This window comes from Hemicordylus capensis, chromosome 2 (assembly GCF_027244095.1).
Source record: "Hemicordylus capensis ecotype Gifberg chromosome 2, rHemCap1.1.pri, whole genome shotgun sequence".
Classification (NCBI taxonomy): domain Eukaryota; kingdom Metazoa; phylum Chordata; class Lepidosauria; order Squamata; family Cordylidae; genus Hemicordylus; species Hemicordylus capensis.
In genome coordinates, this window is record NC_069658.1 from 284,819,474 (window position 1) to 284,842,333 (window position 22,860).

A 22,860-nucleotide genomic window follows, 5' to 3' on the forward strand; every position below is an offset into this window, starting at 1 on the left:
TATTTGCATTCATCGAAATTCAACAGGAAGCATTGGTAGGATGGAAGGGGAGATAAAACAAATCTTGACCATATTATATGTCAAGATAAATTTCCAGAGAGGGAAATGGGCAAACATGGGAATAAGCACATACAGATTGTCACTCTTCACTTGACATAAAGTTCACTACCATTCTTCTGACGGAATCTGTTTTGTGTTAGGATATACCATGGAATTAGGGGTGTGCATTTCATATTTTTTTAATTTCGTTTTTGGCCAAATCCAAAGCTCCCCCCAGTTTGGTGAGGGTCTGAAATCAGCCCTCCCGAGACGTCCCATTTTCAGTTTCGGAGCCGACTTGCTCCAAATCCGAAACTGAATTACAAGCTATATCATTCTCCCCACCACTTCCCCCCTCCCTTCTGCCCCAGTCCTTTCCCCATCATTCCCTTCTCCTTCCCCAGTCCGATTCCCCCTCTCTTCTGCCCCAGTCAGTTCCCCGTCGTTCTGGAGGCCCCCGTCCTCCTCCTGCCACTGGCTGCACTTTCTCTCCCCGCCAGGCTCCCTCCCTCCCCGCCATTTTTGCCCACATGCCTGCCTCCTCTGCTAGGGCCCACTGCCACTTCCTCACCCAGCCATCCACCTCCTCCCCACCACGACCATGCCTGCTGCCGCCACCTCACCACCCAAAGTAAGGAGCTTTTGGCAAACTTGCTACAACTCCGCCACGCATCCAACCCTGCTTTTGCCTGCCAATCTGCAGGCCTGAAGGGTGGGAAATTCAAACAGAAGTCAGGACTCAAGATGCAGACTGAGGAGAAAAACTTCGCTCAGTCACAAAATGGAGGTACAAAATGTTTTCTGAAAAACAAAACTTTCAGTTCCGAAGCAGGGTCATTTCAGTTCAGGTGCATTTGCATTTTTAATTTTTGGAAGGTGTACCAATTGCTGCATCCCGGTGGGCCCCCCCAAAGTGTTTCTAAAATGTGGGGATTCAAGGCAATAAGGATGTAATGAATGTTCTGCAACCATGCACCAAGCAGCTGTTTTTCATTGGCCCACATTCTGTGCAGCAGCAGGTGGGCAGAAGAAGGATTGCACATTTGCAGGGTGCCTTCAGCATCTCTTTTTGACATAGGCTTTTTGTGAAGCCAAGTGGCTGCCAAGTGGAGGGGTACTGATGTTCACATCTCTCCCCTCCTGGCAAAAGATCTTTCTGCTTGCCCACAGATATTATATGTAGACATGCAGGGGTAGCTTGTGAAACAATTAGGGACACAACAGAGGAGAACTTCATGCTTGTGATCACAAAAGATATTTTGTAAATCATTTCCAGGGAAACCATCTGAGAGGCTGATTGTGCATTCATGCAATGGAATGAGAGCCATGCCAAGAAAATCCCCACAGATGCAACCACATTCACAAAGGTAACCACTGTTGTCTGTGTTTGGCTTGGATGGAAATAAAACATTCTTATTATATGCACACTGCCTAGAGATTTACAACCAGGTGGTATAAAAATATGATAGATAGATAGATAGATAGATAGATAGATAGATAGATAGATAGATAGATAGATAGATAGATTATGGACCCAAGAAGTGTTGGAGCTAGGACCCTGGCAGCATCAGCTCTCAGCTGCAATGTCTCATAGTGACCGGGGGAGGGGGGGTGTTAGGGTCATGGATAAAAGTGCTGGACTCCTCCTTTCTTTGTTCTTCCAGTGTTAGTCTCCATTTTGTCTCTCCAGAGATGGCTGTTTGTTTTGGTCTCTCTCTTCAGCCATGAGCTACAGCTGAAATTACGCTGCAGGCTTTTTCACATTTGTTTGTAACCTTTTCTTTAAATAAATCTTTGTAGTTCTTTAATACTAAAGAACTGTCTCAAGACCTCTTGCTTTGCTGCTTTCTCACTAAATTGGTTTTGCTCTGCTGTTTGAGGACTGAATTGCCATTTGTTCCCTACCAGAAGTGCAAGCCGAAGGAAAACTGACAGGAAACAAACAGATGTTGTGACCATTGTGGCAGACTGGCTTGTAGAATGCACTTGACATATAGCATATCTGTGATGACTGCCTTTAGGTTAGTAAAGGGTGCGCCTTTCAGCTGAAATGCTGAGAACTGAGGTTTGGATCCTCATTATTGTTGAGATTGAAATGTTCCATTTTCTTCGTTAGCAACTCGCGTTCTCAGTGAGTAGTGCAGAAGCACAGGGCACCATGTTTGGGGTGAGGTCACCGCTCCACTTCCCTGAAGCAAAATAGACCATTATTATTATAGGTCCCATAGTAGTCTGGGGAAGGCATCTATTGTAACCAATGGGACTCCTTGGGAATGAGGAGTCTTACTCAGAAGTAAAACTTCATGACTCAGGATGAGGGCTAAAGAAAATTCTCCTATTTTTAGACACATTTTAAAATTGGTTTAATTGGGTATCCCGTTTTAATTGGGTTTAGTCCTATTTGACACTGCCCACCATTGTATCTTGCTGCTAGTGTCTTTTTATGTCTGTTTTTTTTTAATTGTTGTTTTATTCTTGCTGTGTTTTTACTGTAATCCACCCTGAGCATCAGTCTGTAGAGCTTGGATTGATGATATTGGTATACATCTCCTAAATTTAATTGCCATATTTGATACATACCATCCATGGTTCAACCCATGGTTCATCCATGGGTCTTAATCCCATTTAAATTTTTAAAAAGTCTGCTTTTGTGATGTATTGTGGCATACATTCTCTTTTTAAATTGTTAATTCTATTATAGTAAATAAATTAAGATGCAAGCATTCAATCAATCTAATAGATAAACATTAACATTATAAAACATAACTCCTTGATTTTTCTTATGTGTGCATGCACGTGGCACACAGACACACACAATAAAAATACCCAATGTGCTAACAAACCTCCCAAAAGGCTACATTCTTACATCTTCTTCCACTACAACATATGACACAGCTTCAAGTATTGTACATCTTCATATACACCATCTTTAAGGTCAAATTACACCTTATGCCCATCAGACAATTATGATGCACATCAGTGCTGAGAGGGTTGCAATTTGTAACCAGACAAGGGATTTAACCAAATATTACACATACAAATGTAATGGACTGCATAGGCTTTCATTAGGGATGTGCAAAACCAGTTCAAATTGAACTGGGTTCAATTCAAACCGGTGCAGTATGACCAGTTTGAACTCAAACCAAACCGGCCCTCGAAAAAGGTCCAAGTTCAAGCTGAACCGGGCCTAATTCGGATCAAACTGTTTTGGCCTGGTTCAGCATGCTTGAAAATATAGAATTTGGTAAGGATTCTCCTTTACAAGCAGTTGAAAAGAGAGGATGGGGGCCTCCCTCTAATAGGGATTCCTAGATGTTGACTGCAACCCTCATAATCCCCAAGCAAAAGCCATTGCAGCTGGGGATTCTGGGAGTTGTAGTCAACAACATCTGGGAATCCCTCTTAGAGGGAACACTGGTGGGGGTGGGTGAAAGGTCACTCTAATGGCCTCGGTACTTGTGTGGAGGTCTGAACCGGGCCCTTGTGGGGGGAGCACCAGCAGGGCCTAGGGAAGCAGCTGCCGGCTCACCACCACCATCAATGAGCTGCGCTGTGGTGAGTAAGGTGGCCTCCTGTCTGACCCAGCCCTTCCTTTTCAACCCACAGGGTCCCCCTCTTTGCTTGTAAAGGGGATTGCTTACCAGATTCCCCTTTGCAAGCATGCAGAACTGGGTCAAACCAGGCCGAACCTGTTTGAGCCAGTTCTAGTGCAGAGCCAAACCGCCAGTTGGTTATAACGAACTGGGTTGCAGACTAAGTGGTTCAGCTTGAATTTGGTTCAAACTCTAGCCAAACCACCCGGAGCAGTTCTGTGCATACCCCTAGTTTTCATGTGGACTTCATCAATAAATGGTTACTATACTAGTTTTCAGAGCAAACCTCTGGTGTTGCTACATTTTGTTTAGGACTCTTTCATTTAGGTTTATTATGATAAGCTAATGTCATAATCACATCACTGCTAAGACTGCCATGGCAAAACCTTAGAAATCAAGCAGATCATCTCTGGTGAAACATTGGGATGGAAAATATTGGAAGCTATTTGTGAAATATAAGATTTTGTTTTAATCAGGGACCTCGCTATTTCAAGCCAAACATATGAAGTCTTGCATTCATGGTCTCCATTTCTACATTTTATTGAAGCAGGGTTACTCCAAGTAGAAAAGCCACTGATACATAGATGCTTAGATTAATTGATAAAGGTACACTTTTGATGTACAGGACTATACTTTTGTTATATGAGTGTATTCATAAATTAGCCCTGTCAGGTCCAGCCACCCTGCCTTTCTTGTTGAGGTGTTCTGAGTAATATCTTATTTTGTAAATTGTGGGAGAAATAAGTTATAGTAGAGTGGGACGTAATATGTTTGTATTATATATATAAGTTATATATGGGGATGTTTATAGATTGTAATAAATTGTTTTTATAGTTGATGTTGATAGTTGCCTGTAAGCTCCAGATTTAAATCTGATGGGATATAATAGAAATTACTGCAAGTTTCTTTTTTAAAAAAAGCCAAGAAACCAAATTATAAAGGTTGAGTATCCCTTATTCCGGACATCCGAAATCCAGAATGCCCCCAAATCTGGACACCATGCCGTAACAAAAACAAAAACAAAAACACCTCAGCTCACTCACTCACAAATTCCCAGTTTTGCTGCTTTTAAACATGCAGTCAAAACTTACTTATTTCAGAAGGCTGTTAGTGACAGTGTAGCAGAATTCCCTAGCCCGGGTTCAGAGTGCGAGAATTGACACCAGCGAATTGAGAGAAAACAGATTTATTGCCTGGCAATTTGATCTCAGTGGAATCGCTCCCAACCTGAGATAAAGATTACATTCCAGGTTCAGTTCTTATACTCATCTTAATTACATTCAGTGGATACAATCTTCATTGGTTAGCATCATTTATCCGTCATATTACAATTATTATAATCATAGCAATAGCAATAGCACTTACATTTATATACCGCTCTATAGCTGGAAGCTCTCTAAGCGGTTTACAATGATTTAGCATATTGCCCCCCAACATTCTGGGTACTCATTTTACCGACCTCGGAGGGATGGAAGGCTGACTCAACCTTGAGCCCCTGGTCAGGATCGAACTTGTAACCTTCTGGTTACAGGGCGGCAGTTTTACCACTGCGCCACCAGGGGCTCTATATATCATATAATCATGCTCTTTAATCATGCTTATATTACAATTGGCAACATTCCTCTATTACAATTAAGCCTTTCTTCTTCTACATATAGATAAGCAAACTATCTACTCTTCCTCCAGACGTATCCTTGAAAATGTTAGTTTACACGCTTGGCTAGCTGGAGATATCAGAGAGAGAGGCCTCTCGCTGGCATCCCATCCAGACCAGTTAATTTATGACGTTAACAACTTGCAATTAACAACAAGGCATCTTATAGACCCTATTAACCATTTCTTGACCAGCGCAAACCTGAGTTTCTGCCTCATTTCCCCCCTTTGCCGCCCTGCACGGCACTTACAACTCAGGTTTTTCTGGACAGTGCTTGGTACAAAGGCATGATGTGAACAGCTGTTTTTCGTACCACTATTCTCTCAAGGGCTTGTCGCCCCGAGGAGATAAACAAGGGTAATAAACAAGGTATCAATAAGCAACCCAAAAGTAATATCAGAACTCCCCCCACCATTGTTTTCAAACCTCCAAAGTACTCAAACCAATTCCCAAACCAGTCAGGGGTGTCTAGGCCTTGCCAGTTCTGGACAGGAACATGTGCTAGCTTGCGCATACGATCAGTGATCTCCTCTATGGCCTTCCCTTGGTCATTGATCTAGATACAACAATTGGACAGGTTGAATTTGCCACATACACCACTCTCCATTGCTAGCAGATAGTCTAGTGCTAAACAGTTCTGGTACACTGCTGTGCGGAGCTGGGTGTTAGTTGTGGCTAGGAGGCTGAGAGCCAAAGAGGTCTCATTTGTAATTATCTCTAACACTGCTTGTAGCCTAATAATGCGGTTGAGCATGTATATGGGAGTTCGATAACCGTAGCTTCCATCTTGAGCCCAAGTGGCGGGACAATAGTACTGTATTATCCTCTCAGGGGGCCATTCATTGTCCTTCCAATTTCCTATTCTCAGGGGTGACCCAAGACCCCGCTTGGCCCGCCCTCGGCTCTCATAGACTGGGACTCCTAGTCGTTCGCCTGCCCTTATGGGAAAGAGGGAAAAGCTGGGTTTGATCGTGCCCAGCACGCAGGTTCCTGCCCAAGTTGGAGGCAAACTGACATAGGCAGCTGTCCCACAAATCCAATACAGGTGGTCTGGAGCCTCCCAAGAGCTGGAGGTCCCGCAGGGGTCCTCCCAGAGATTATATAGACTCTTCTGGGTAGACTGATTATAAGGGTTGGGGGGGATCTTAGAGCCTGCATGATTGAAGTCCATCCACTTCCTAGTGGTGTTGCAAACCATCCCTGCCTCACAGGCCAGTGCCCCCGTGGAGATGTTATATTCGATGTTTTATTCGCTCAGCCGGGCGAATAAAACATCTGGACCCTATGATGGAGTTCTGGAGGGCCCACTGGGTGGGGCGCTGATGATCTGTCCATGTTAGATTCGGGCTTCTGCTTATGTTGACATAATCCACCTCCCGTGCCTCCCAGGGCCACTGTTCGCCCATCTTGGTGCCTGCACAAACGTAGCGGTCACACTCAAGCTTAGGGCTACTTGCTCTGCTAAGTCCACAAACAGGTTCTTGGTAACAGCTGGCACTTCCATGACTGTGCCCATCTCTTTCCAGAACGTAGTGTGGACAAGGTGTTCAGTGGGTTTCTCCCAGTCCCCTTTCATCAGGAACCGGACTTGGCCGGTTGGATCTCTGGCCCCAGGGACATGAATCCCCATGCTAACTTCAGCCTCATAATTTCCTTCTCCTACTGGCACCCAGGAACTCTTGGCCTGGTTAGGAGTGATTCTGAGACAGAGGGGGGTGCAGCGATGGTGTTTGCAGTCTGGTTTTGTTTGGCCGTGGGTAACCTTGCCTCCCAAGGTGTTCACCCACCTCTGGCGGTTCGTGTCCCACTTCCCAGAACGAGCGGGGGCCCTATTCAGACTAGCCCTGTGGAAACCTACATAGAACCTGGCTGTGCGGTAGGTTCTTTCCCATTCTATCCCTCCACAATATATCCCAGCAGGGTCCTGGTCTGTGGCATGACAGGTGTCGAAGCAAAGGGTCAAAGGCTTGTCCTGGCCATGGGAGGGCACGGTGGTATACCTCAAGAGTCGGTTATAGGCGGTAGCTCCCATCCCCGAATCTGGGCCATACAACTGGAGCTGCCACTTGGTCTGCCTGCCTGGGGTGTGGCAGACTATGGAGCCAGCTCTGTGCACACCTGGTAAGTGGTGTTAGCGTGGCGGCAGGTTGAGCTGGTGCCATTGCAGCTGTATGAGCTGTGATAGACCAACGTCTGAGTGGTCTTCCAGCCATCAGTTGTAATCCACAAGCAAGGGTTGCACCCCCCTTTGGGCCCTGACTCCTGCTCTGGGAGGGACAGGCCGGAGGCGAAGTATAAGGCCAGAAAGCTGAGGTGAGGAAGGGTCCCACAGCGGTGAAACAAAAACATAGTTAGGATGGGTGCACTGCCCGCCCACTTGAACCTAACAGACACTAGGGCCTCTGGGGAGCCTGGGGGAGCAGAATGTGAGGTTACAGTAACTGAGGATAGACCGGGGGAGCCGGTCATGGGATCTGGTGATGCTGGTTTCTTCTTTCTTCTTTCTTCCCTCTGTGCAACAATCCGGTTCCGGTGGGATTGAAGCAGGGAGCCAATGCCCGCGATCTTGACCTGTGTCCACCACCAGTCCCGGTCGGTGGGGAGAAGAGGTCTCGCCTTCAGCCTCGGTTCCTTCGGGTTGGCCTGGGGTTCGAGGGCACCTGCAGCGAAGTCGGAGTTGGAGTGTGCTTTTAGAACCTGATTTAGTGGTCCACTCATGTGGTGCTAATTTTAGGCGGGACCAGTGGATCCAGACAGCAATTCCCCCCACCTTGACAGCCATCTGTGTGGCCATGGAACTGTATGAGGTCCCATCGGAGGGGCCCGAGGGCCTGCCTTGGTCCCCTGGCCAGAACGGTTGCACTGTGGCATCAAGGAGACTGGGACCTGTTCCTGGATCCATGGTTTTTGGCCCCTGAATTGGCTTCCCAGCTGTCGGATCTGGCCTGCCACTCTAGCGTTCCCCAGTTGGGTCAGATCAGGGGTCACTCAAGAAACAATGGGTGGCAGGCTCCCATACAGGGCCTCAACAGGGAGATGTCTGTGAATTTAACTGGAGTGGCCCTGGTGCGGGAAAAGACGCTGGGGAGCAATTTGCCAGGCCAGGTGGGTCTCCTGGCATGATTTGACCAACTGGGTCTTAATCATCCTGTTCATGCATTCCACTCTCACTGAGGATCTGGGCCCTACAGCTCGTGTGGAGTTTCCAGGTAGTTGGAGAGCCTGGGCTACCTGCTGGATGGTCCTGGCCACAAACAAGGGCTCAGGACTCAATTGTGAGGGGGAGGCCAAATCTTGGTATGACCTCTTCTCTCCCTCCGTGTATGTTGAGCGCTTCAACACCCCGTGCTGGTGTGGGCAGGTGCAGGGACTTGGCGAACGGTCCCTGCCCGGGGAAATCAGTGAAGTCAATTTGGATATACTAAATTGGGACTGCCTCTACTGCCTGAGCCCCAAGGAGCACAACGGGCCCCTATCCTGGCACATGTCACGCAGCGTGCACAAGCTTTTTCCACTAAGCAGACATACTGTGGACATGTAGGGACTCCTGCAGTAGCCTTTCTAGGGCCACTTTTCCCACATGGGTGGACTAATGGTAGTGTTCTACCAAAGCGTCCCAACCCTCTGGGCACTACCTGCCTGTTGTCTGGCTGATGGAACCAGCCCCTGGTCCCTGGCTGGTGACTCAGCCATCTGAGTTCATCCTCTGGGTGCTGTGGGTCCCAGAGGTCTGGGGGTTTGGACAACAGGGTCCCCTGTCGGACTGGATCTGCTTGCAGACCCTCAGCCACTCCTTGGGCTGCCTAGTCAGCCCTCCTGTTGCCTTGTGCCTTCCTGCCATCCCCCCTTTGGTGGCCTCTGCAGTGCATAACAGCCACTTGCTGGGAACACCAAACAACCTTGGGGAGGCAGAGGATCTCCTTACTGTGTCTTATCTTCTGGCCCCCTGCGCTGATGGTGACCATGGGCTCCCGTGAGCCTAAGTCAAGGGTGCTCAGTCTGTCCTAGCCCTCCTAAGGGGAGGCCAGGCTGACAAAGTCTCCTGGTTCCTGCCTCTCGGGGGCCCCTGTGATGGTGGTCTTCCAACATGCTTCTCCACCTTCTGTCTGTCTCTCCTTATCCTACAATCATCCAAACATTACCTTCCTGGCTTCACAACAAGCAACTCAAAACAACATGCCAAACCTTCATTACTTCACACCTTCCTATCCTTTCCTAAACCAGCCTCTTTCCATCTGCCTTCCAACAATTAACCAGCCTTTACATCACATGCACCAAGTAAGCCTCCTGAAACATCTCTATCTCTTTGCATCTTTCCAAGTGAATCTACGCCACCCCTGCAACTTACACTTCTCCTCTTGAGATTTACCTCCATCGCTGCTGGGCAAATGGTCCCAGACTGCTTGCCTGGGCCTCTGCCCTCATGAGAGAGGGTTGCCTGTTGCTTGCAACAGCTCCTGAGCCATGGGGGAGGGCGTTTGGTCTCAGGGACCAACCTGGAACCTACGTAGGGGTTTGGCCTGGTTCCTCTGTAACTACATTCCACACCTTCTGGGTTACTAACATCTTCAGTTGGCCAGGATCAAGATGATCCCATAATCTCCTGCCTTTCTGGCTCTGAGTTGGGGCAGAAGCAACTGCCTCCTTCCTACCGTGTTCCTAATTCCCACTGGCCTTGGGGATGTGGAACCCCAAGTGCTTCACACGGTCCTGGCAGGCTTGGGCCTCTGGCTCTCGGGACTCTGTAGCCTCTAGTCCCTCAGAGCCCTCCCAAGCCTGGTTTGAAGCTCTTCAGCATACTGTCTAGGGGTGTGCTCTTTGTGTGTTTCCCACCACGATTCAGACAGCTATCCAGACAGAGACAATGAAGGGAAGGGTATACAGACTGCCAGTAAGGGGTCTGGCAAGTTCACACACAAAGGTGACAGACAAAACAACTGATTCAAAAGCCCCTGTAAGCGACTCAAATGCACTCGCGTGATTAAGAAATGCGCTTGTGAGGGGTCCTCCAAACTCAGCCCATCAGATTCACACAAACCAGTCACACTGCTATCCCTTCCCACAAACCTGGGTAGCGGTTTCAACTCCCCTTTTTTGGAGTTTACTCGAGCTCCCGTGAGGGGTGATCAATCCCTCCTTCTCCCTCTAAGGAGGGGGGTCAGTGTCCCGGTGCGATATCGCAGTGTCTCACCTGGTTCCTGTATCACGGAGCTCCGTTTCCCTGTTCTGGTTTGTCTCAGCTGGTGTGACCAGAGCCTGAGGATGAGAAGGAGGCTCTCATGAACCGCCGCTGACCGGGGCAGAGCTCAAATGAGCTCTGGCACACCTAGCTCCTATCAACGGACGGTGCCCGTCACCTCCTCCACACTCACTCAAGGCATGTAGGCAATAGCCTCAAATCCCGAACATAAGAGCCCCCAGGATATGTAGCAGAATTCCCTAGCTCGGGTTCAGAGTGCGAGAATTGACACCAGCGAATTGAGAGAAAACAGATTTATTGCCTGGCAATTTGATCTCAGTGGAATCGCTCCCAACCTGAGATAAAGATTCAGTGGATACAATCTTCATTGGTTAGCATCATTTATCAATCATATTACAATTATTATAATCATGCAGAGGCGTAACTATAGGGGGGGCAGGGGGCACGTGCCCCGGGCGCCATCTTTTCTGGTCACGTGGGGGGGCGCCGCCATGACCAATTATTAAAAAATTTTTAAAATTTTTTTGTTAATACAAATGTTTCCTGCTCAGTGCAGCAGCGCTGCAGCAGTCAAGGGAGCGCGTCGGTGCCCCCTTCCCCACGAGCGGTCCCTTCCGCGCCGCCTGTGCGCCCCCCCCATTGCTTTGCTGGCACCTGGCGGCCAGTCAGTGGCCTGGCTTGGCGGCGGCGGCGGGCGCTTGTGAGGAAAAACCTAAGTATAATGTAGTATGTTGGGGGCGCGGTGGGGGGGGCGCCATTTCAGTGCTTGCCCCGGGCACCGTTTTCCCTAGTTACGCCTCTGTAATCATGCTCATATTACAATTGGCAACATTCCTCTATTACAATTAAGCCTTTCTTCTTCTACATATAGATAAGCAAACTATCTACTCTTCCTCCAGACGTGTCCTTGAAAATGTTAGTTTACACGCTTGGCTAGCTGGAGATATCAGAGAGAGAGGCCTCTCGCTGGCATCCCATCCAGACCAGTTAATTTATGACCTTAACAACTTGCAATTAACAACAAGGCAGCTTATAGACCCTATTAACCATTTCTTGACCAGCGCAAACCTGAGTTTCTGCCTCAACAGGGGTTTTGTCTGTAATTCTCTCTAGTTGCGGCTCTGTTTTTATTGTGAAGCTTTTTAATGTTTTTGATGTTCTCACTTTGGCGCTAGAGGGGAAAAGGAAAGCCCTCCTCCTCCACTCCTTGCTCAGTTTGGCACCTGCTCTGTTGGCGACTGTTTTGGTACTCTGGATCCCATGCCCAAGACAACTCATTATGCAAATATTCCAAAATCCAGAAAAATCTGAAATCCGGAACACTTCTGGTTCCAAACAGTCCAGATAAGGGATACTCAACCTGTACACATACAATATCTGTATCAATAAGAGAACTATAAGAGCCATGCTTGCTTCTGTAAATGATTTGAACAAACTGAGGACACAGGGCTGTCTGTGTAAACTCCTTGTTATTCTAACTCACCTTCTTCACTTTTGCACTGGTGGTTTCTCCAGTAAATATTCTTGAAATAACACTTGGAATGTTAGTGTGAAATTACTCTGGAGACTACCTAAAATATGCTGAAATGTGTTTGTTTGCTTTAAGGACTACATCCTTGAATCATTTTCTTTGCAAAGATAAATGCTTGCTTTAGGCAGAATGGCACTAACGGCTGCCTCCTCTTCCTTTGTAGTGGCACGGTTTCATCAAGATTATCTCTGAGATCTTTGCTCCCATTGTGTATCTAATTGTGAGGAAGGTTAATGCATCATAAAGCAGTGTGCCCTTTTCATAATCATCTAATTAAAAGTGCACTACTAGAAGTATATAAAACTACAGTGTTTGCAGAATGTACTGATCTTACTGAATCCCACAGGCCACTTTGTTCCTCATAAAGACCTATCTATTTTGCATACACCTATAATTCAACCTCTGAGAGTCTGATGTCCTTTTTAATTGGCAAAGTTTAAGCTGCCTTTATCGTTCCTAAAATGTCACATTCATTATTAGCAGAAATTAGCTATTCTGTTCAGAATTAATATGGATTCCACCTAGTTCCTTATACATAGTGTAGGCTCACAGCATTGCAATAGGCAAGGTCAAGGTTCATCAGTGTAAGTCAGATTTCCCCCTTCTGGTGCCTGATGGGCATCAAAAACAGCTAGGGCCATTGCAGGACTGCTGGAAACAAAATAAGCTACACTATGTTACTAAAATAAAACCCTGAATGTACTATCTGGAATATGCAAGAAACAGGGGTGGATCTAAAGTTGAGCAAAGGTGTGCAATGAGCACAAGCCACCACTAGGGGAAAATTACACCCACATTTCTGACTTAAATCATAATTTCCCCTTAGGAACTAGTGGGAAACTCAAAAATATTAATAATTTCCAAATATCTGGGCAGGAAGCTCTGAAATTTCATATGGTGTTTCTACATGACTATACATTAAATGTGTGGACATTCAGGAAGCTCAGTCCACCCATTGATTTTTATTGCTTAAATTAAAAAACAATTCATTAAAAATCAGGGGATAGACTGATGTCCTTGAACTTCCACACATTTAAAGCTATGTCATGTGCTACTCCCATATGAATTTTAAGAACATTCTGCCCAGCCATTCTGCAGTTGGAGTGCAACATGGAGTGCAAAAAATTTGGGTTCTGCTCCTTTTGTATCAAGGAAATGGGCAGCTTCCTTCAAATGAAACTTGAACAATAGACAGAGTGAGGGATTAAACTCCAGAACATTTTTAAACTCTCTTCCATTAAACAAAGCAGTTATGACACTTTTAAACAGTGTAAGAAACTTCATTAAAAAATTCATTTAAAATTAAGGAGTGAACCAATGATGTGTATAATCATAACTTCTTGTTATAAGTTTGTTGCTTTCTTAAACTGATTGAAAACTATGCATTTCAAACCAAGCCATTTCCTGCAAATAAAGCATGTTTTTATGGTGTTGCCTCTCATTCTCTAGGAAAGAAACCAAATAGCTGCTTTCTTTAGCAATAAAGCACCTACCTTTGTGTTGGTGATATTAATATCTAAAGGTTTTCACTTCCCTTTTTCTGAAACAATACAAGTTATGTTCCTTATCTTGAATCATTCCTTACCTTGCATCATGATTTTTTATATGAGCTTATTTTGTTAAACTTGCCGGAATCTATTATTTTAATTTTTAGCTTTTCAAGATGATTCCCAAAATGAAAGTTGTTTTATTGCTGTCCATTTGTCTGCAGTTTCCTACACAAGTTGTTCTGTTCTCCAGGCAATGTAGTATCTTTTCCCCTACTCTCTCTCGAATTAAGCTTTGGCAAAGGTTATTTACAGAGCCAAACGAAGAAAGTAAAAGAATTAGGCATTTAGAGATGCTTAAATACTTGCCTCATCTGCTGGATTGCTTGGTTCAAACTGCTCCCAACCATTACAAATTCCTGCTCAAAACAAATAGATACTTCTTACATGGCAGCTTCTCACTACTCATTTGTATCTTTAAAAGGTGCACAACTGTTTTGCCAAGATGATCCCATCTATTCTTGGGGATAGTAGGAGAAGAATCAAGCTGCTCCTGTGAGATGCTTCTTCTTCTCCTGCATCCTCCATTGCACTGAGCCTGACCTTTGAGCTTTAGCCATCACCAAGGAGACAATGAGCACATCATAACAGAGAAACCACAGGTGATGTCATAACTGCCACATGCAGAGGTGGGGTCAAAGTGTCATCCTTCAGCACTGGGGAGAGATGTAGCTGGTGGGCACCTTTGTACACCACAAACATGCATGTGTTTCATATCAGTCTTATCCTGGGAGTTCTAGTTTTCTGCCCAGTCATTCAGGATATATTAATCTCTTTGAGTTTCCCATTGTTCCCTATTGGGAAATTATCTGATGGGGCACATGTTCAATTCTTGCAAACAATCCCCTTCACTCAGTAGTCTTTAATATAAACAACTAAGTAAAAAATTCACCAAGAACATCTAGTACATTTTGAGCTTCATAGGTTCTTCAGGATATACTCTAAACCAGGGTTTCTTAAATTTGGGCCCCCAGATGTTGTTGGGCTACAACTCCCAGAATCCCCAGACATGACCTTTGTGGCTGGGGATTCTGGGAATTTTAGTCCAACAACATCTGGGGGCCCAAGATTAAGAAACCCTGCTCTAAACTGATCATAGTAAGAAACTGCTTCCTTTCTCCTTCTGGTCTTTTGAATGCAATAATTTTTTCTCTCCAAAGCCACAACACAGATTGCTCACCAGGTACATCCGCATTCTCTTTCTCCTCCTGAGGTTCTTGAGATGAGAAGATGTTGAAAAGCTGAAAAGGACACATCACTGTGTTACCTCTCATTGAAATGTACACTAAAGAGTCTCTTTAAATTCCTATTCAGTAGTTCATCCTGCTGAACATGCTGAGACCCACACATGAAGCTCTCAAGATGCAAGTGACTCACTAGACACATACTGATTATTCTGGGATAAGACAGCAACTTACACCTCTAGAATGCAAGGCAGCAGCATGAAGGACTTCTTCTACAGCTCTGAAAAGCTTGTTCATCTCCCCTTGGAGATGGGATACACTAACAGTGCAATCACCACATCTCTTCATTGGGAAGGTATATAAGCTCCTTTTTTAATGTTACAGAAGAAACACAACAGGAAGCATGACTTAACCATTCCTTGAGCTCTTGTTGGAAGTGGAACATGCAAAAAATTCTGAGTTTCCATAGAGTACTGGTTTAGTGAGTTCATATTTTCGGAGGTCCCCAAGCTGACTTTACCCCTAAACTATAGGCCATAGCCTTATAAGCAGTGGGTACCACTGCTGCTGTATATTCATGGAGGGCCTTAAATGTAAAGACATGGGCAATCGCCAGGAATCCAGTGCAGAAACATAAAGAGATAGTGACAATACTGCAGTGTGGGGGTATCTTAAATATGTTGTATAGGATGGCAGTATAGCTGCTATATATATCACTGAGTAGTAAGAGAGATTTCCTATCTTTCCATTTGACAAATAGGGTAGCATCTGGACAAAGTCAGTCATGACTAAGTCCATTAATTTTAATGGTACTTAGCCATGACTAACAGTCTGAATGCTACTCATAATAAAACAGCATTAAATCATTATAAATTCATAAAACAAAACCAGCATAAATAACACAGAACTGTTAAATTATAACAGTCATAATAAAACATAAATGCAGCAATAAGATTTCTAATCACCATCCAACTGAAAGGCTCGGCAAATAAAGTCATTTTAACCTGACACCTAAAACAGGATCAAGTTCATGCCAGGTGAACCTCCTGAGAAGGGAGCTCCATAGCTCAAATGACATTACAGAAAAAGACCCTTTTCCTCGGCATCATCTCTGAAGTCGTGGAGATATGGAAAAAGGTGTCCAGTGAGAAGATCTCAAGAACCAGGCAGGTTTATTTGGTGTGTTGGGGCGGGGGGGGGCAGATGGCCCTTTAGATCAGGGATGGAAAAGGCCATTGTAGCGGGGGATGATGGGATTTGTAGTCCAACAACATCTCAGGACCCAGGGTTAGAACATAGAATATAAGAACAGCCATGCTGGATCAGGCACAAGGCCCATCTAGTTCAGCATCCTGTTTCACACAGTGGCCCACCAGATGCCTCTGGGGAGCCCACAGGTAAGAGGTATGTGCATGGCCTCTCTCCTGCTGTTGCTCCCCTGCAACTGATATTGAGAGGCATCATACCTCTGAGGCTGGAGATGGCCCACAGCCATCAGACTAGCAGCCACTGATAGACCTGTCCTCCATGAATCTGTCTAAGCCCCTTTTAAAGCCATCCAAGCTGGTGGCCATCATCACATCCCATGCAAGGAATTCCATAGATTAATTATGCACTGTGTGAAAAAGTACTTCCACTTGTCAGTCCTAAATTTCCCAATCTTCAGTTTCATGGGGTGACCCCTGGTTCTAGTGTTCTGAGAGAGGGAGAAAACTTTCTGTCTACCCTCTCCACTCCATGCATAATTTTATACATTTCAATCATATCTCCCCTTAGTCACCTTTTTTCCAAGGTAAAGAGCCCCACATGCTGTAGCCTAGCCTCATAAGAAAGGTGCTCCAGGCCCCTGATCATTTTGGTTGCCCTCTTCTGCACCTTTTCCAGTTCTACAATATTCTTCTTAAGATAAGGTGACCAAAGCTGTATGAAGTACTCCAGATGTGGGTGGCCGCACCATAGATTTGTATAAGGGCATAATAATATTAGCATTTTTATTTTCAATCCCCCTCCTAATGATTCCTAACATGGAATTAGCTTTTTTCACAGCTGCCATTTTTGCAGCTGATAGCCCCCATTTAGATAACAAAGTGTCAAATTGTAAATGACTTTAAAGGTAAACACTTTCATTCTGAATTGTGCCTGGAAACACAGTGGGGGTGTTTTAACACTGTCAGATATGTTCCCTGTGTCTAGTTTCTTCGATAATCTAGCCACTGTATTTCCTACTAATTCAAGTTTTCAAGTCATCTTAAAATGCATCCCTGTGTACATTCATTGTCATAATATAGATACTACCGCACCATCAATACACAGTATGGAAGGTGCCGTGTGCCAACAGCTCCTAAAGTTCATTGGTTGAGTTTACAGGACAGGGCCTTCTTGGTGATTGCCCCCAAACTCTAGAAATCACTTTTAGATTAAATCTGCTCGGCTCCCTCACTTCCAGTTGTTCAGAGGAGACTGCCCTGCTAATGAGTAGTTCTCTGATTTCCTTTCAGTTGGTTGTAGCTATTTGATTATTTTGAGTGTGTTTTTAAAGAAATCTTATGCTTGTGATATCAGTAGTTTTTAATGTGTTGTTCACCACTCTGGAGTTCCAGGATAAGGGATGGTATATAAATCTAAATAATTAATAAATGTCTAGGGAGATTGGAATATGTTTCATACCATCCGGGGAACCCAAAGTGAGAACCAGATCTACCTGAGCTGTGAACCTGCTTCACCAGGGGAATGACAACCTCATGGAGAACAAGAGAAACATCACCTTACTTATCAGAGCAACCAGCTGCCAACAGCACTTCTGTCTTGTCGAAGCTTTTGTCCCCAGCTAACTGAGCAAAGAGGCATATTTTAAAACTGGTGATTCTCTTTATTTAGTAGAGAGTAAGCAACTGGCCCTAACCACCCCAGCACAGCATCCCTTCAGTGGCTATTGCTGATGTCTGTCTTATGCTTCTTTTTTAGATTGTGAGCCATTCATTGATTCATTGATTCATTGATTGATTCATTGATTCATTCATTTGTAAAGCACTTCTGAAACTTTTGTTGAAAAGTGGTATATGAATATTCATTGTATTCATCATAAAGCTGAATTTCATTCATTGACCCTCCAACTAGTTCATTGTTGTTCTCAGACACTGATTTAGCACCTCTACTGAGTCATCTGAATTTGATGAAAAGGAGTTGGGAATCATTACATACTGATGACACCTCACCTTTCTCCTGATGGCAACTCCCAGGAGTTTTATGTAGATGTTAAACAGCATGGAGAACAGAGCCCTGAGTATCTCCATAGTATGACAACCATGTTTGGAGAGAATGTTATGCCTGTGCATGCTTTGTAGGTGCAGAAAGAGTGGTGGTCCTTGAACAGCAGGTTAGGAAATAGGGCTGTGACAGATCACAAGGTTTTTGCCTAGTGTACCAAAAATAAAACAGGGAGTCCTTCTTCTTCATGTTATCTTGCATGAAGGTTGACTCCAAATGTTGAAATGGGAGTTTATTTTACAGCTTACTGAGAGCAAAACTAAAATAACACATTTATGTGTTCTCTATAAAAGCTGGGGTGGGGGGCAGAAGAGACTAATGTGCACATAGAATTGAGTGAGTGTTTCCTTTCAGGCCTCAGTTTTTAATATATAGAAATATGCTTTCTCCACACACACACACCACTTCCTAGTCTGTTGGATGCTGCATTAAAAGAAAAGCCCAAGTACAAATGGATATCTCTTATTAACGGGTCCATGGACTATCCTGTATTTCAGCTGTGGCTTAAAAGATATATCTGTACTTTCCTCCTCTCCCTGCCTCCCTGCCTTTCTTTCTCTGTGTATGTGCTTGCGTGTGAATGTGCGTGTGTGTATAGACAGACAGAGAGACAGACAGTGTGCAAATAGGTACACAAGAATTTTCCATAATAACTAAAAGATGGTAAAAGGTCAGCTTTCCACAAAACAATTTGTCTGCTGGTTTTTGAACAGCAGTAACACTATGATCCACTGTAGTATCATTAAAATGACAGTATTGTATCAGCAATCAATACCAACAAAGACTTAAACAGTCTTGATTGCAGTTCAATTCCTTTCACACAAGTACGTCCTTTTACCCAAGTAGGGGTCATGTGCATGCTCAGGCTGCAGCCTGCACAAAGCCCTAGCAGGCACAGAGCTAGGTGCTCCTTACATTCAGGGAAACCTGGGGGTTGGTTCCCTGGCCTCCAGAGATCCACGCTGCTCAGAGCAGTGTGGATTGTGTGAGTGATTATCAGGGGGGGGGGAGGTAGGCTCAACCTTGCCTCCCCCCCGCATCTGCCCTTCCAACCCCAGTAACAGCCATAAGAACAACGTAATACTCTAAACATGTAGGCTCTTGTGACAGTAAGAATCCCAGTCGTGCAGAATTCTTACCCGTGATGCCCACTAGCTTAATTGGCTTAATTAATTACGTGGAAAGACACATCTGTGGAGGGAGAGACATTATTCTGGAATTAGCCATGATAGTCTCCAGGGTCAGAGTTACTGTTCCTCTGTGAGTACCAGAGGAAGGATGGCACTCACCTTCAAGACCAGGGCTGCCTTTAGAGAGCCCTAGCAGGGTGCGGGGCCTGGGACAAATCAGCCAGTGCGGGGCCCCCTTCCAGTTAATTCTAATAGGGGTTAAAAGAGCGGGGCCCGGGGCGGTCACCCTGCTTACCTATGGACAGCCCTGTTCCAGACATGCTTGTGTGCTTTTAGATTCATCTAACTGGTCATGTTGGCCAATGTTGGAATCAAAACTCTGGATTAGCTGAACCTTTCTTTGTATGTGTTTATGCCCCTGTGTTAACTATACCTTTCTATATCCTTTTGGGTTCCCCCCTCTAAAAATACACACTTAGTCATTTTCATTATGACTTTAAGGTGCAATTTATCAAATGCGCAATGAGGGGTTATCAAACTTTGGCTGCAGTAAAAGAAAGAGGAACATTACCCTCCAGAGATAAATCTTTCATTAAACTTTACGAAGACCTTATGCAGTTTCAACCCCATTTATCATTTCTAATCTTCCCTTCCCCCTCCTGCCATCCCTCTCACCGGCCTGAGTTTAGAAAGCAGCAGGAGGCAGCTAGCCAAGGTAAGGGCTGCTTTGGTAATAGGCTGACAGAAAACTCCTCTTGCATTAGCTGACACTGACTTTCACCTTAGGTAATTATTTCAGAAATTACCATCTTTCATAACAAAATTACATGTTTATGTTCAGGCTGGCTGAAGGTGTGCTCACACAAAGAGCTTCAGTGCAGGTCAAATTGACCTGTGCTGCAACCTGACACCAAAGAAAGCACTTGAGACCCATTAACATACAGCAAGTGAGGCCACCCCGTTTTAATGGGGGGCACCAACCTATTCTGGACTCAGGCCAAGCAGGCAGTGGGCTATTGAAAATACAGTATATTTTATGGAATCTTGTTGTACTTCTTCACAACCCTAGTCCATACCAGGTCAGGCATGTAGTCCAGTGGATAGAGCCTGGGGCCCATTTCAGTAACATGTGTTGTGCTACATGGATACCCATATGTGTAGAAGACTGAATTACAGCTTCCCATCCACTTTCCCTCTTGTGAAGAACTGAGTGATTTGGGCTTCTGAATAGAAGCGCATCTGAATAAAATGACCACCTCAAACCAGCTTGCTTTTTTGTCTTGAACATACTGATTCTGGGGAAGGCAGAGCCCTCACATCCTTATTTCTATACTGTTTGTTGCTGTGTTTACAGCTTGCATAGCCACAGACACCACCCCCACCAACCCCACACTAGGGATCATATGCTGTACATGATGATCTCACAATGCTACACGACAGTCAGATTTGGCTCTGCTATGACATCGCCAATGGCAAATGAAAAAATAAAATAAAACCATTTAGAGTCAGGGCAATACTTCCTTTTCTGGCCACAGGGGCTACCCTAGCCAATCAGGGATCACTCTAGCAATACAACACTGTTATTGCCTTTGTAGTGACTAGTTCTGTGCAAAGTGCTCATTATCAGAATGAGGATAGATAGCCTTATCCTGGTAATGATAAAATTGTACATTCAATCATCAGTGGCCCTGGATTGCACTGAACTAATACTTTGCCAATGATGCAAAGCATGGAGTGCGGGTTGGGGGTTACAGTCATCCCTTGCCAACCACAGTTGTACCAACCGCAGTTTTGAGTATATGTAAATAGGAAATTGTGACAGGTCATGCCAACCGCGACCCAAGTATCCATGGTTGGTAAGGTTTTTTAGTGATGGGGGTGTGTGTTCAGTGATTTGTTGGGGTTCAGAGGTTCGATCTGCTCATTCCTCTTGGTGACCCTTGCTGACCTTGCTGTGCCTTGCCAATTTAAAATGCCTTTGAGTTATTGGGGGAGGGGGGAGGTTTCAAAAATTTTCCAGAGGTTTGATCTGCTCATTCTTCGTGGTGACTCTTGGCGATATTACAAGATTTGTTGCAATTTTTAAAGCAATTTTTTGGGGTATTTTTTCCTTTATTTTTTACGTCTTTTTGTGGTCTTGGTTCCCCTAAACCCCTGTTTCCCATATACTTTAATGCCTCACCAACTGGGAATTTGCCAATGGTGAGGTTTTCCAGGACAGGAAGGGATGACTGTAATTTTACTGAAGATCTGGCATCCCCCAAAGCATGCAACTGCCAGAAGGTAGTGGTGTGCACAGACCGGTCCAGGGCCATAGAAAAGGCCTCCGGACCGGTCCGGAATTCTGGCGGTCCAGTGGTTCGGAAGGGCGGGGGAGTGTCTCTTTAAGGGGGAGGCAGTAGTACTTACCCCCCCACCTCTCTTCCCCCTCCGGCGCTGGTGCTTCTAAAAACGTTCTTGGGGTGGCAGAGTTCCTCCCTGCTGCCCCTGCCCCCGTCGTTGTCTCTGTAAGCCTTAAACTACGAAGAGCTGGTGGCGCACATGCACCAGCAGCGGAAACGAGCGTGCGCACCGCGAAGGGTGCATGCGTGCCACCAGCTCTTCGTAGTTTAAGGCTTAGAGAGACAACGACGGGGGCAAGAGCAGCAGCGAGGAACTCTGCCGCCCCAAGAATGTTTTTAGAAGCACCAGCGCCAGAGGAGGAAAAGCGGCGGCGGGGGGGTAAGTAGTACCACCCCCCCTTAAAGAGACACTCCCCCCAGTGCCGGACCACGCTTCTGTGGTTCCGTGCACATCCCTACCAGAAGGCAGCCTCAGCAGCCTCAATTCAAATAATTATCTTTCCCTCCATCTTATCACCCTAGAATGTACCAGGCCATTGTGTCCTTTTCTTGGCACATTACTGGGGGCGGGGGAGTGTCCATGCCTTATAGTTACAGGGTGTGACCAGTTTTGGCCTCAGTAATGCACCAGAAGAATAGACACAACATCATAATGTTGCTTCCTACCCTGGTGAATTCTAGCCTGAGAAAATGGAAGGAAAGGCGATAATTTGAATCACTGCTGCTGCAGTTGCCATTTGGGCACCCACTTTCTTCAGGGAATACTGCATCTTTAGGAAAAATAAGCCTGTACAATCCTCCAGTAGGTTCAGTGCAATGCCAAAATGATGCAGGATTGCATCCAATCTGTTTTCACTGTTGGGGACATTTTCCTCAGTATCATTTCTGATGAAAATTGCCCCAACATGCCTTGCATTGCATTGGAGCCAATTAGCACACGGATTCAATGCACAGCCCTAGTAGTGACCCCTGAGAAATCACCAAAAGGGGAACATTTAAATGCTGACAAAATCCTGATTCAGACATTATGCTGTATGAGCGTACAGATATCTGTACACTCATAAACGTGTTTGTGTGAATTATTGTACCTGTGTTCATTTTAAGAGTGAACCTGGTTACAGGCCCTTCAAATGCATTGTTTAGATGGGAAGTGTTCTTCTGTACTTGCATTCAGCATAACATGTGAATACCTGTACTTATGTTCAGATTTGTACCTATGTACATGGTACACTCATGTACGAGTCTGAACATATCTTGAGAATGGGCCTCAAGCTTTTTGGGAAATAGCCTTTCCTTTCAGCTCAGCCCTCATTACTCCATCTATGCCTGGGGCCATCATCAATGCTTCAGGAGAAGATCCAAGGAAGAGGGAC

At 45.3% G+C, this 22,860-nt stretch overlaps 1 protein-coding gene across 1 annotated transcript; it reads right to left on the reverse strand.

Moving 5' to 3' along the window:
* Nucleotides 1-4,802: 4,802 nt before the first annotated feature.
* On the reverse strand, nucleotides 4,803-14,074 carry LOC128346776 (uncharacterized). Its single transcript, XM_053300452.1, has 3 exons — nucleotides 13,874-14,074; nucleotides 10,478-10,542; nucleotides 4,803-7,946 (listed from the first exon to the last, which is right to left on the reverse strand). The coding sequence occupies exons 1-3, from the start codon at nucleotides 13,912-13,914 to the stop codon at nucleotides 7,381-7,383; spliced, it is 672 nt and encodes a 223-aa protein (XP_053156427.1). The 5' UTR covers nucleotides 13,915-14,074; the 3' UTR covers nucleotides 4,803-7,380.
* Nucleotides 14,075-22,860: the final 8,786 nt, after the last annotated feature.

Bases quoted from the DNA above. Each gene is read 5' to 3' on its own strand.
- LOC128346776 (XM_053300452.1), bottom strand. From the start codon at position 13,914: ATGGTTGGGAGCAGTTTGAACCAAGCAATCCAGCAGATGAG. The intron at 10,543-13,873 runs GCAAGTATTTAA...TCTCATCCTCAG, and splicing joins CAAGCAATCCAGCAGATGAG to GCTCTGGTCACACCAGCTGA. The intron at 7,947-10,477 runs GTGAGACACTGC...ACTTCGCTGCAG, and splicing joins CTCCGTGATACAGGAACCAG to GTGCCCTCGAACCCCAGGCC.